Source organism: Stegostoma tigrinum, chromosome 1, assembly GCF_030684315.1.
Source record: "Stegostoma tigrinum isolate sSteTig4 chromosome 1, sSteTig4.hap1, whole genome shotgun sequence".
NCBI lineage: Eukaryota > Metazoa > Chordata > Chondrichthyes > Orectolobiformes > Stegostomatidae > Stegostoma > Stegostoma tigrinum.
The window spans coordinates 102,244,709-102,260,206 of NC_081354.1; the positions used below are offsets into that span (position 1 = coordinate 102,244,709).

The window sequence follows — 15,498 nt, forward strand, 5'->3', positions numbered from 1 at the left end:
CAGCCCAACTGTTTGTTTAGTGGCTCTGTGGAGTCTGTGGACCATGTCCACACTGAGTGTGGTGCTTACACTCTCTTTTCAGTTATCTTAAAGACCTTTTCCTCTGCTTTGGCTGCACTTCAGCCCCACGCTCCTGATCTTTGAGCACCAGGCACGGAGGGGAACGAGCGGTCAGATGATCTCCTCGTGGGTCTGCTCCAGGGCCTGGCCAAACTGGCCATTAACAGATCAAGGCAGCGAGCTGTGGAGGGGTCATTACTGCCTGCTACCTGCCCTTCTTCCGCCAGAAAGTTCAAGCCTGGATATCCCTGGAGAAGGAGCACACAGTGAGCACCAACACTCTCTATGCCTTTCAGAAGAGGTGGGCTCTGCAGTGAGTGGAATCCTTTATTTCCCTCTCCAATCCTGTTTTGATGTGATCCCTACCCTCCCCCTCATTTTTCCTTCACATAAGCATGCCTCGACCAGCTTACTGGTTCCCTGGCCCCCTGGGTGTTTTTCCTGGGGTGGAAATGTCAAACAAACTTATCTACACTTGTGTTTTCACTATGTTTTGCACCGACACACACACACACACACACACACACACACACACACACACACACACACACACACACACACACACACACACACACACACACGTGCTGGAGAAAGTACACAATACTGTTGTATGGCAGTAGTGTAAGGGTTTTAAAAATATATACATAACTGTGAGATTACTTCTGCTAAACAAAAACAATAACCAGGGGATTTAGAATCTCCTCTGTTCAGGCGACTGACTCTGAGCTTGCATGGCCACAGCCAGTGTCCTGTGGACAAGTAAATAACGGGTGACTTGGTGATAGGATACCAGCTTCTGTACAGTTATTTCACTCACTAAGTTTTCTACACTCTTAAATAACTTTAATAAACTTGTCAAACACAATTTCTCTTTACTTAAACATTGTTGGCTCTGTCAGATTGTGTTATCATTTTCTCATTGTCTTGCTACTAGCTCCTGCATAATGGATTCCTGCAATTTCCCAACGATAGCTGATGGGTTAACTGGTCTATTGTTTCCTGCTTTCCGTCTTTCTTCTTTCTTAAAAGAGGTGTTTGTTTTGTGGTTTCTAAGTCAACTAAGAACTTTCCAGAATCTAGAAAATTTTTGAAAATTACAACTGATGTAACTCTTCCCTGCCTTCACATCATTGAAGGCCCTAGAATGTAGGTGTCAAGTCCAGGCACTTGTCTGTCTTTCATTGCATTAGTTTTCCCAGTCCTTGTTCTCTAGTTATTGCGATTATTTTAAGTTTGTCTATTCTCTTTGCCCCTTGATTTTCTTTGGATGTTCTTTGTGTCTTCTCCAGATACAAATACTTGACCAAAGTCACTGTGATTTCATTGTCTCCTGTATCACCCTCCGAGAGACAAGCTCACGGTTACTATTCATTTCCTTTTCATTCATGCAAGATTTTATGCCTGTTTTTGTTTTTTTTTTGTTAGTTTTGTCTCAAATTCCAAATTTCTCTTTGCTTTTGAGTCATTCTTTGCTGGTTTCTATAACATTCCCAATACCCTGGCATATCATTCATCTTTGCAGCAATGCACATCTTTTCTCACAATGTGTTACCATCCTTGATTTTCTTAACCACAGATGGAACATCCCATTCACTTCCTTTCTTAAATGGAACACATCTTTGTTGAGAATGTAAAATATCACCTGAAATGGCTGCCAATGCTTCTCTATGATGATAGCTTGCAACCTATTTTCCGAGTCCACTTTAGCTAACTCTGGCTTCATAACCTTATAATTGCATCACAGAAGCATCTCAATGCAATGTCATGATTAAAATCAGTAACCCACTGCGTGAAACAACAGGAAGCAGTATTTGTTATCCAGATTGCAACGTTCTAAGCCTGGGAGTTAGCATTATAGATGTTTACCTTCTAAAAGTGATGGTTCGTCATCTGTGTCACCATCATATATTGTGGAAGATGGGCTGAAGGGAGTGTACATCTCTTGTGGCTGTAAGATACGTCCCACATAGAGGTTAGAAGATTGCATCATTTCTGAAGGAACAAATATTTTGGCCTGTGTGTATCTATTCTCAAATTCACTGAAAGACAAAGACATAGAAAAACAAATCATTCATAAAGCAAAAATGTCAAGTACATGTATGAATTCCCTCAGGACATGCAATTTTTTTCAGAGCATGTCTCTGATGCCATAAAAGTTGGCAGTGCTAGATACATGGCTTGTAGTTGCCATTTGAACTTCAAAATTGAAAGAGGCCTGTTACCATACTGTCTATGATTTCTTAATGGGCTGTTAGTTAAACTCCTAAGGGATTTTACAACAAGTTAAGAACAATAGTAATATTTAAATTCAACATCTGTAGAGCAGAAGGAATAATCAGATTAAAGAAGGGAAGGTGAGATGAGACAAATGACAAGGAAAAGAAAAGAGGATGGCAGGAAAGTGGAATGAAAAAGACGGATAAAGAGAATGAGACTGGGGACAGAGTTGAAAGAGACACTAGATGAGTATTTTAAGCATTGATGCATTAGATTTTACTGATTTGCATATATATCTCCACTGCAACTAGAATTCTGACTGAAATCTTATTTAACACAGGCTGATAATTATTCTTTTGGGTTTCATTTTTATACCTCCTGAGCTATATTTGCAGTTCTGTTAACTTATTAAGTTGTATCCTCAAATCCTTCTGTTTGTCCAAAAATACTGAGCCCATTCAGAGTAGAATTGCTGTTTTGTTTTTAATACAAATTGCTTCTTACACTTATTAGTGTGGAATCGGTTTCTGCTACTTGTTAGCCTATTCTTCCAAAGCCTGCTCAGTTCAGTCACAGTTACTACGTGACACAAAAGAACTGATGAAAAATCACAGACTTGAAACTGAACTTAAATGGAACTCTGCTACGGGACATTCTGAATATTTCTGTCATTTGTTGTTTTTATTTCAGATTTCCAGCATCTGTGGTACTTTACTTATGCATTAGTAATTTATCCAAAAGTCTAGTTCTATAAATGTATGTTGAATAAGACCAAAAGTCTTAAAAAGAATTACAAAACATAAATGGAGATCGAAAGGAGAACATAACCTCCTCCCATTCGTAATATTGATGGTCGACCTAAATCACAGAAATCCCACATTGCAGACAAAAGCCATTCAGCCCATTGAGTCTGCACTACCCTCCAAAGAACATCCTGCCCCACATCCCTGGGTGTAACAGGGCAATTTTTTTTTAACTGTGACTAATCCACTTACCCTGCACATCTTTAGACTGTGGTAATAAACAAGAGTACCTGCAGGAAACCCACACAGACACAAGAAGAACTTGCAAACTCCACAGAGAGAGTTGCCCAAGGCTAGAATCGAACCCAGGTCCCTGCTGCTGCGAGGCTAACTACTGGCTACTGTGCCTACAAGCTATAACACTTATATTAAAAAAGTCAACTTTAAATGCTTAAAGTGCTTTATGAACAAGGCACTCAATTAGTACATTAATCAATAATTGATTTTAAGTGTTAAGAAAGAAGCTTATCATTAATTTGAATTATTTAACGTGGTGCTAAAACCTACAATTCAGCACAATATTAATGGGCTATCTAATAGGGAAGTACATGTATTAATGCAGAGTAATATTTCTTAAGTGCGCTAAGTTTTCATCCCTGGAATGACACACCAGAGACCTGCAGTAATGTAGAGTTCTAATTGAGGTAAGGAAAGCACATCAATAATGCTATAGAAACCCTCTAGTAACCAATAATGGAATGCCTGAAGCTGATGGCTCCACTGCATTATAAGATTCCTGTTGCAGCAGTCATAACTGTTGGTTTTGATTTGTCTCCAGCATCTGAGTAAGTGATATGTTATCATGAAGATGATGCAAGACATAAAAAAAGTTCTCTCCATCTTCGGTCCGCCTCCCCCTCTCTCCCTATTTATTCCAGTTCCCTCACCCCATCCCCCTCTCTGATGAAGGGTCCAGGCCCGAAACGTCAGCTTTTGTGCTCCTGAGATGCTGCTTGGCCTGCTGTGTTCATCCAGCCTCACATTTTATTATCTTGGAATTCTCCAGCATCTGCAGTTCCCATTATCTCTAAACTAAAACTATTGTTCTGCACAACATGAACTTCCAAGTAATCTAAATCCACCTCCCAACTCCCCTTTCCCATTCCTTAGATGACATGTCTATCCTGGGCCTCCTGCAGTGTCACAGTTTTGAAGTTGTAGTGGTATGTTTGGATTTTCAAAAGGCTTTACCACAAATTAGATTTGTAACTGAAATCAAAATATGTTACCACATTAACACAATCAGAGGAGGTCTTTTAAGATTACAAAAGAATTTTTTGTGGAAGAGACCAAAATTAGTCACCATAACTAGAAAATAGTCACCAAAAAGATCAAATTCGGAATTCAGGACAGACTTCAGCAGGCAATTCACACTGGAATTCAGTAACTCAAGGAGTAATCAATGAAAATAGTGTGTTTGCATTTAAGGGGAAGTTAGATAAGCAAAGGAGGGAGAAAGAATAGAAAGTTAATGTTAGAATAAAATAAAGAACTGCAGAGGCTGGAAATCTGAAATAAGAACAGCAATTGCTTGAGAAACTCAGCAGGGCTGGCAGCATCTATGGAAAGAAAACATTGTTAACATTCCAAGCTGAGTGAACCCACAGATGTGGCCAGACCTGCTGAGTTTCTCCAGCAATTTTGTTGAGGGAGGATTAATGTTGATGGGTTAGATGAAGAAAAGTGTGAGGAAGTTCACAATGAGTACAAACCTGACATGGACCCATTAACTACATAATATTTAACCGCATAAATTTCCTTACCTACTTGAATCAGGACCACTGCTATCTCCATAGTTACAGGAGGTTTGCGGTTGGTCATCAATATCATAATTTGATTGGTAAAATTCTGGATTAAGCTGTTCAAAGGAAGACATTCTAAAAGAAAACAGAAAAAAATGTAAAACAGAGACAGGAAAACAGCAAAAATATTAAATCTTTTGTGTTTAAATTAATTATCATCAGTAGTTTATTCTGGGAAAGAATGAAATATAAAATTGCCAGTAGAATATTTAATCTTCTTCAGAGTCAGAGGATGTGGAATAATAATAAGAAAGTGATGTTAGTAATCAGACTAATCTCCGAAGACTCCTTACTCATATTCACTGCAAGAATTAGTTTTAGTGATGGCTCAAATTTTTGATGACCTAAAAGTACCTTATATTGTATCTGGGATGGTGCACAACAGGACAATCTACATTTATGCCACTGAGCAATACACTATAAGTCTAATTAAATGCTTGGTATATCCTTCCAGTACCGATTAATGAGAAAACATGCTGTTGGACCATGCAGCTTAGGTTAATACTGTTCATAGTTAGACATTAATGGGCAGACATTTACAGAAGGACACAGGCAGATTTTGTTTTGGGCAACATAATTTCACTTTTTTACGTCCGAAGGAGAAACTTAGAAAATAACATCTATAAATGATTATCCTTGTGAAAAATTTAAAATATGCACTGTTTCAAATGATAGAAAGGAAACAAAGCATAAAATATTAGAAATACTCAGTAAGGCAAAGAACATCCGTGGATACAGAAACCAAAATTAATAATTCAGATCAATTTACCCTCAGATCTTAAACTATAATCCTGTTTCTAAATGCATTGATGCTGCCTATTCTACTGAGTATTTCCAGAGTTTTCTGTTGTTGGGCACTAGGTCCCTGTCTTCAAATGAGTCCAAAAGTGAGAGAATTAGCAGAAAGAAACCCATGCTCTGTTAGGTTCTGAAAGTGCACTTGACCTTGTTGTAATCAAGCACCTAATTGCTGGCCATTGAGAGGCTGGCAGCTCTAATACTCAGCAACCAGGGATGAGGACCTGGATCATGTTAGTCCAGGACTTCTAAACTTATGGAGTGACCACAGAAGAGGTGATTTCTTTTGTGGGATAGGTGGAGGTCTCATGGAATGGAGACCATAGGGGTTTAAAAGCATCAGTAGGAATGGTTTTCAGTGGCCATCCCTTCCCAATGTACAATCCTCTGATCAGGCACAGAATAGGACAAGGATTGGCCTGTATTTAAAGTTCTCAACTGGGAAAAGGGTGATTTTAATAAGATAAGATATAATTTGGCCAGAGATAGGTATAAATATGACCCAGACAGATGCATTCAGAAAGTAAACATGGAGCATACAGGGCCAAAATATTCCAATAAAGAAAAATGGTGGGACCATCAAACCTTGTGAACATTGGATGTCAAGGGATATACACCACTGACTGAGAGAAAAAGGGAAGGCTTAGTGCGGGTATTGAGGGCTCAAAACAGTAGAAGCCGAGAGGAGTACAGAATGTGGAAGAGCGAATTTTAAAAATAAGAGATTAGGACAGCTAAAATGGAGTGAAAGGATACTAGTAGGTAAAATAGAGGAACATCCTAAATTGTTTTACAGGTACATAAGGGTAAAAGGATAACAAGGGAAAAAGTTGAGCCCATTAAGGACCACCATTTGTGTGTGAACCATAAATCTATGTAGGGTTCTAAATAAATACTTAGGGTTGGTGTTCTCTAGTCAGAGGGATGGCATGGATACAGAAATCAGGAAGAAGGTATGCGGTATAACTAAAGAAATTAGCATAGGAAATTACTTGTAAAGCTAACTGTTGAAATACCTGAAGCAGAATTATCCTACAATGCACTTTAGGCTATAATAATGCGCAATTAATTAATAGTTAATAAGGATTCACAAATATGTTAATACTATCAAATGATGAATTATCATTGGTGCCAACCTGGGCCAATACATACTATTCAGTTGAATATTATATGAATTTGCCGTCAGAACAAGAAATTAAACACTGACTCTACTTATGTTATTCAGTCAGTAATGAAAAGGGAATTGATACAGTGAGGTAAATTGTGGAGAAAGAGTTGCTTTTGGAAAATAATTGAGTGATCTCTGGAATTTTCAAAGCATGGAGCTGAATTTCCCATTTTTAAGCAGAGCATTTTTTTAAAAGTGAGATTCATGGCCCATGGTGACTCTTCTCGTGTAATCTTCTGCTCTTCTCCTTATTAATTATGCAGCTGGCCTCTATGGTGTCTGTGTCACAAAAATGCAGAGCAAGAGAGGCTCACTGCTGCTGGGATTTTGATATGTTCACACCACTAGTGCCATATTTAAATAACAATTCCACAATGTTTCAGGCACTGCAAGCCCTTCACATATTGTGATCCTATATTGTTCTCCTGAACGTAAGGACTGAGAAAGGCAAGTTAACTCTTTGGTTCACCAACAGAGACATAGTGATGATGAGGGAAATGATAACAGAGAGGAGGTTAGTGTATATTCCCACTGACCAGCAAAGGACGCTATGCCAGAAGATTTAGACCGTCTGAAATGAGATAATAGCCCTAGCCAGTGCAGTGTCCCAAATGAAACACAATGTCCTGCGGTGCAGGGTGAAGGTTAATGATTTTCTGCACTGTGCAAGGGCAAGTGCCACCATCTTCCCACTTGTAGTGGAAGGATCAAAAATGATATCTTCAGAACAGATCATTATGTGGTCATAGAACATAGAACATTACAGCACAGTACAGGTGCTTCGGTCCTCGATGTTGCGCTGACCTGTGACATCATTAAGGGTTAAACGGACATGACAATGAGCAATTGAAATAAAATGGAAAAGTACGTGGAACACAGGCCTAAGGTGAAACAGCCTGTTCCGACTGAGAGATGACCACATAATACCAAACTGTCTGTGAGACTGTCTGGCTGGGCTGTCACATGGAGCCACCTGGAGATGTTTTTCTGTATAGCAGAATATCTCAATAAGTACTGAAAGTACCACAAAATGATGATACAGCATGTAATCTTCAATTCAGACTAGCACTAAAATCAGGGGTTTTGCCCAATTCAGTGGACTTCATCTTGACCGGCATTTGTGATTGTAAGAAGGTTGTGAGACTTGTTGCTAGCTCAACGTCCGTGTGACATGCAGTTGGATTTCATCTTGGACCAAGATCTTGAACCGTGAGTTCTCCAAACCAGCAGTCACAAAGTGGGGTCCCCATCAGGCAAAAAATTAGTTTCCCTACAGCATGGAAACAAGTCCACACTGCCCCTTGAAGCATCCCACCCAGACCCATCCCCCTATAACCTACACACCCCTGAACACTACGGGCAATTTAGCATGGCCAATCCACCTAGCCTGCACACCTTTGGACTGTGGGAGGAAACCGGAGCACCCGGAGGAAACCCATGCAGACACGGGGAGAATGTGTAAACTCCACACAGACAGTTACCCGACGCTGGAATTGAACCCGGGTCCCTGGCGCTGTGAGGCTGCAGTGCTAACCACTGAGCCCCCGTGCCGCCAATTGTGATACTTCTTGTCAATATACATTTACTGTCTTATATGTATTTAATGATTATATGTATGTACATATTTATCTACTGCTAACATTGATTTAAAGCTCAATATATTAATTTACTGCTCAATACACTCATCGCTGCTTAATATATACTTCCCACCAGTAAATGTATTAAGTTTAATCACTTAGAATATTTGTTACATCCTGCTGAAGCCACTAGTGAACTATGACACTGTCACTACTTCACACTCATAGGGCCTATTCACTCTAATCCTGAAATTGAACATGCCTCTTAGCGTATGGATGATGATGGGATAGTGTAGGGGGATTAGATTAGTTCACAGGTTGGCGCAACATCGAGGGCCAAAGGGCCTGTTCTGCGCTGTATTGTTCTACGTTCTATGTTCTCACCCAAGCTGATTGGTTACAGCTTTCATTATTCCAAACACTTCTTAGCTCATATCCCCAAAACTATGAACCCTCCTATGCCTCTGCACTTCCTATTCCCTCACAGGATACCTTATCAACTCTCCTGCATGTACATCATCTCTAACTGCTCTTGCATACACTTCCATCGTACTCTACCCCACACTTTGTCTTATTGAAAGAGGACCCTGGGCCACATACTGGACTGACAGCTTCATAACCCCTGAATGACTTCCCTGTGATTTCCAGATTGGTTGTATTTGACTTCCAAGATTAACTGTGACCCATTCCATGGGCCACAAAGACACAATTCCACAGTTCCCAGACTCTGGTAGTACCAAGCACCTGACTGACAGTGGGGAGATTCCTGGGCTGGAAACAGACGAGCCCATGATGAGTGTGGATGTACCTCCTGACTCATTATAATTGTCCTTGATCTCATTAAAGACTGGCCCTTTTGACTTTCCGACATGGCCATTTACTTGATGCATATGCAGTGTATTTGCCATGTCAACTTCAAGCACATGGAGCGGGTGTCACATTAATGCAGCTGTGCAGCAAAATGTCCACTCTCTTGATTATCCAGTGCTCCCCACTGTGACAAACTGCCTCTCTCCCCTCTCTGCATGAAAATCAATGCAGGTCACAGGGATTGCAGTCTCCAAGAAAGTGCAAAGTGAGTGCGCATTAAGAAATGTAGCTATGAGATGCAGGAGCTTTAGTGAGAGGCATGCTCAATGACAGAGTTAGAATGGTGGCCTTGTGAGAGTGAAGGTAACAGAGCAAAAATATCAGCACTTATTCATGTGGAGTGCAGAAGCATATTCAGCTTCTTTCTGTACTGCTGTGCATTGTGTTTTACCCAAGATACAATTCAGACCTGTGCTGCTCCCTGGGTTTGATGACATGGCTTCCCTTGCCAATCAGCATGACAGAGTACCAGCCTCCTCTCCACCATCCTGCTCTTTTCCAGGTGCCTGCTGGAGAACCAGGGAGTTAACTTCACTTTCTGAGTCCTGAATGTCCTGAATGTAGATGCTCAAGTACCACTGTGTGACAACCAGTCCTGGGTTGCAGTATGTGAACTGGTGTGCAGCTGGATTAGAAATAGGACAACAGCAGCACAAATGTTGGGAAGTTCCCAGCAGTGGTGAGCAGTTCTACTTCTCCAGGTTGGCGTTGCTTGAGATGGATCGCCATTGAGCCCGGATGTATAATTAATGAGGCGAAGAATGGAAGATTGCCAGAGAAAAATCTCAGCTCAAGATGTTTGCATAATACGATAATCTACATAGTGCTCATAAACTACAAATGAATTAATTGATTTCAGGAAAAAAATCCTTATTATGTAATCTAAAACATCACAGCAAAAACAAAATTGAGAGTCTAATTAAAGGTTTAATTTAAATGACAATACACCTTTTAATCACAGCTGCCTCAATCAACTTTAATGTTTCTTCTACCTTGAGGAATCAGGCTGTCACATGCAACATGAATACCTGTTTCTGCCATCAAAAGCAAGTGGCCAAATGTCAAGTCTGTCAGGACCAAGCAACACATTCATTTTAAACATGATTATGAGAAACACACGATAGTTCCAATAAATCCATAACAGAGGAAACTTACACCTTCATAGTTTAGCGAACTATTAACTGATCGATTAAAAAGTCAAAATTAAATTTGGAAATAAATCGTTTTGATTAAAGTTCTGCAGAGACTAATGCTTTTTACCTCTTCTATAAATACTCACACATGAGGTATTATTGTGCTAAATTCAGACACAGACTGAAACAAGTACTTGACATATCTACAGAAATTTTTTGTCGTGTTGACATTATCTACCAACTCCAGTCTTGCCTATGTTGATTGTCAGGTGCTTACTCAACAACTAGACAACAAAGATATATTTCCAACTTTTTAACTGTGAAATTGTTAATTGTACATACCTTACATAAAGAACCAATGGAGAATATAACCTGTTGTCACGCAGAACTAAGAAAGTATGTTGAACAAGCAGACACGAGCATTGATTGACTACGAGACAAGAAGGCCTAAGTGCTATTTATAAAGCTCTAATTATAGACTTCAGTCAACTTAGTCAACAACTATAACACAGCCTGCCACTTGTAACTTAAAGTCCACTATAACATTTTAAATTCAATATCCACAAACATTCTAAACTTAAACATTATCATTTGGTTATTTTTCATACAGTGAACTCAGCACAATCATGTCAATGACTGCATTAATTTATTTAGAAGTATGACATATCTATTACATATTTAAATGTTTCAAAACATTTCTCAATGTCCACGTAATATTAGGTTGGACCTAATATGGAGATTTAGAGGGGATCTGAGGAAATAGCTTTTCACCCAACTGATGATGCGTATCTGGAACACACTGCCTAAAATACTGATAGAGGCAGGAACTGTCACATTTGAAATACAATAGAAAGCAACAGTATGGACCAAGTGCTGGAAACTGGGATTAGAATGGACACATATTCGATAACTGGAATGGATATGATGGGTTGAAGGGCCTTGTTGTGTGTTGTGAAAACTCTATGACTCTATGCCTCTTGTTGACATTTCTGCCCTTGGTCTGCTGCAGCATTCCAGTACAGCCTAATACAAGCTGAAGGAACAGCCCCTCATTTTTCATATCAGCATTTTTACAGCCTTCAACATTGAGTTCAACAACTTCAGACCGTGAACTTTGCCACTTTGATTATCCCCCACTTTGTTCTCCTGCCAGGCTTTTGTTTGCACATATTTGCTCCTGGCAGAGCTGATTTATTTTCTGCTATTAACAGCTCATATTAATATCTATTCTTCACTTATATCTATCAATATTGCCAATAGCGCTCCCTTTGTCTTTTGGACTGAACACCCTCGCCATCGGTTCCATTTATTCCTCTTTCCCCTTTGACAACAGCACAGAAACCATCATTTCCAAGCTCTCTTTAGTTCTGAAAAGAGTCAAAAGACTTGAACCATTGATTCCATTTCTTTCTAATTCTGAGTAAATCGAGTGAGTACTAAAATTTAAAATAATCTGCTATCCCTTTTCTACACAAAACTAAATTCAGCAGGTTAACTGAGAAGGAGGCATAATGCTTTCCATATCTTTGGTTCCACAAAACGCATCCCCTTTTGGATATTATTAGCTAATGGACTCTCTGGAGATATTAACTTTTAATTTCTGGTAAAAAGTTCAGGTTTTACCCTTTCACATCTAGTTATATTTGACTGACTGCATATTCTTCAATTTTGTACGATTTCTCATTACCTTTGTGTATAACTGACCTTGAAATATTCAATATTTTTAATTACCTTATTTTAAGCATGTATTTGTATGATTGTATGAGTTTTTGATCTGAAGGCTTATTACAATGCTAATTTAGTTACATGATTTGAAGCCATATTATGTTTGCAAATTACATGCTTTGATTTCTGACTTTAAATTTTTCAATTTACACTTAATATAAAAAATTCCTGCCTGTTCCCTTAACCGTTGACTGTCCTACTACTATAGTTTTCCACTTCTTACTTCCCTCCATCTCTCCTTACTGAATCACTTGTGATTGCCACAAACTTGGCACTTGATACCTTCCTCTGAGAAATCAGCACCCTCATCTGTATTAAAAATTGAAAAGCAGTTAGTAAGCAAGGGAAACTCACTGGACAAACTCAGAAATTGCTGGAAAAACTCAGCAAGTCTGGTGGACTATGTGGAGAAAAACAGAGGTAATGTTTCTGGTCCAGTGACCCTTCTTCTGAATCCCTTCTTCCTCCGTTCTCCACTTGTAGATCTGTGTCTAGAGCTCAGGATTCTGCAGCTGATGACACCTCCTGCACCATATTTGCTAGGGCCACATAAGTGTCCACACCTCTTCACATGCCGCAGGATGCAAGTTTCACTTGGCTGAGCTACTCTGCCATGCCTTAAACATTTATCATATGTAAATATAGCATATACTATGAAGTGAAGACTAGAAAGCAGAACTACTCACCCTTGATCGCCAATCAGTTACTCCTCTTTTACCAGTAAGGTAGATACTAAAGAGTTATGAAACATGAACACTTTTCTGTGATCTGGCTATTCCTAAAAAATAATTAATTTAGCCATTTTCATACTGATGGTAGATATTCATTGACCAATCAACAAAGGACATTGCTGAGATATCACGATCTTTGAACTATTCCTTCCTTACAATTAGCAACTAATTACAAGTAATCCCCATGTTGCAAGTGGGTTCCATTCTGGGGTCTTTTCACAGGTCAGTTTGTACACAAGTGAGAACACAATGCAGGAAATTGGAACGCAGCTGTTTGTATGCATGTCAAATGTTCATATGGAAGGTTTTTAAAATTAAAACCTTTTTTTATTCATGCAATGAGAGCGCGGCTAGCTAAGCCAGCGTTGTGAGCATCCTTAATTACCCAGAGTGCATTAAGAGTCAACTCTATTGTCTCGGCCAGACAAGGTAAGGACAGTAGTTTCTTCCTAAAGGACACTTGTAAACCAGATGGGGTTTTTTGACAATTGACAATGGATTCTGGTAATCATTAGATGACACTCATTTCCAGATTTTTTTAAAAGTGAGATTAAATTCCAGCATCTAATATGATGGGATTTGAACCTGGTTCCTCAGAACATGACGTAGGTCCAGCGACAATACCACAAGACCAGCACCGCCGCCTCCCATCTGTATGGGATCATGTTCATAAGTACAAACATTTGTAAGTCAGATGTTCGTAAATTGGGGAACACTTTCTACTGGAAATTTTAAAGAAATAGCAAAATGCCACCCGCCAATCACTTACCTGTGCCCTCAGCTTAAACTGAAAACCCTATGATTCATAGCTGTAATTGAACGAAGGCTAACACTCAGATGTAAAAATTACAACTGAATAATTTGTGTTCAACTTTTTTTCCTGTTCAGTTGATGGCAATAGAATTTAATTGATAAAGGTAGCTCTGTATTTTTGCCCTGTATTTCTACAGCCACTGGAGTTAACATTAGATAGCCCAACATTGGAAATATCTCAAACATAAGAGTGAAACTACCTGAAAAGTTTACATTAAAATTCAAAAGTACTAAGCTTGGAAGTACTTTACATTTATAAGCATAAAATCAGCTGTATGATATTAAAAATAGGTGCAGGTCTAAATAATAATGGACATAAAAATACTCTGTAGTTCATCCTATACTATTGTTGGTGGTTGTTTTCTTAATGTCTTCTTGCTAAATAATATTTACTGAGTTCACTGAAGTAGGATTAGAAACAAAAACTTTTATTTAGCAACAGTTTCAACATCTAATATGAACTTTGAATTGGCATGAGATTGTGAGACAACAAGAACACATCACATGGTTGCACTGCTCCCTATGATGATGTTTCAGTGTGTCATCTACATATCAAAAGTAACCCTTCATACTACACATTCTGATTGCTGAAATTTTGTTCAGCTCATACGTTCCTGACTCATCAAAATTAAGTGGCCTCCTGCAGAAGGCAAGAAACATTGAAAACATGGGCACCGTTAGTTGTAAAATGTGACAAGAAAATACTTCTCCCACTATTCTATGTATTCAAAACTAGTCCAGAAGACCACTCCTGTTCTGAATTTTCTGAAATATCTACCGTGAGAACCAGTTGATAGCCACTTGAAGCGAAGCACCCACTGTCTGGGCAGCCATTGCCAGAAGTCTGCCATATATGCGAGGAGATTCATCTTTTGACATTTATCCTAGTGTTGGCCTAATACCACAGGTTGGAACCTTCCCACTCCTTCTAAGCATACAAATCATTGAAAATAAAATCTTTTAACTGGAACATAAGACCATAAGACCTAGGAGTGGAAGTAAGGCCATTGGCCCATCAAGCCCACTCCGCCATTTAAATCATAGCTGATGGGCATTTCAACTCCACTTCCCTGCACTCTCCCCATAGCCCTTCATTCCTTTTGAGATCAAGAATTTGTCGATCTCTGCCCTGAAGGCATCCAACGTCCCGGCCTCCATTGTACTCTGCAGCAATGAATTCCACAAGCCCACCATTCTCTGGCTGAAGAAATGTCGTCTCATTTCTGTTTTAAATTTACCCCCTCTAATTTTAAGGCTGTGCCCACGGGTCCTAGTCTCCCCGCCTAACGGAAACAACTTGCTAGCATCCACCCCTTCTAAACCATACATTATCTTGTAAGTTTCTATTAGATCTCCCCTCAACCTTCTAAACTCTGATGAGTACAATCCCAGGATCCTTAGCCGTTCATCATACGTTAAACCTACCATTCCAGGGATCATCCGTGTGAATCTCTGCTGGACACGCTCCAGGGCTAGTATGTCCTTCCTGAGGTGTGGGGCCCAAAATTGGACACAGTATTCTAAATGGGGCCTAACTAGAGCCTTATAAAGCCTCAGAAGCACATCGCTGCTTTTATATTCCAACCCTCTTGAGATAAACGACAACATTACATTCGCTTTCTTAACCGCAGACTCTACCTGCAAGTTAACCTTTAGAGAATCCTGGACCAACACTCCCAGATCCCTTTGTTACTTCTGCTTTGCGAATTTTCTCACCATTTAGAAAATAGTCCATGCCTGTATTCTTTTTTCCAAAGTGCAAAACCTCACATTTACTCACATTGAATTTCATCAGCCATTT

General features: G+C 39.4%; 1 protein-coding gene across 1 annotated transcript in view; it reads right to left on the reverse strand.

Annotated features, from left to right (window-relative positions):
- LOC125457085 (protein YIPF5-like) overlaps positions 1 to 10,867 on the reverse strand; it is a 47,554-nt gene extending 36,687 nt beyond the window's left edge. The window contains exons 1-3 of the mRNA XM_059647480.1: positions 10,771 to 10,867; positions 4,844 to 4,957; positions 1,927 to 2,099 (exon numbers count right to left, since the gene is read on the reverse strand). Coding sequence (XP_059503463.1) covers positions 1,927 to 2,099; positions 4,844 to 4,956 — 286 coding nt within the window. The 5' untranslated portion in view covers position 4,957; positions 10,771 to 10,867. The remainder of the gene's footprint in view (positions 1 to 1,926; positions 2,100 to 4,843; positions 4,958 to 10,770) is intronic.
- Positions 10,868 to 15,498: the final 4,631 nt, after the last annotated feature.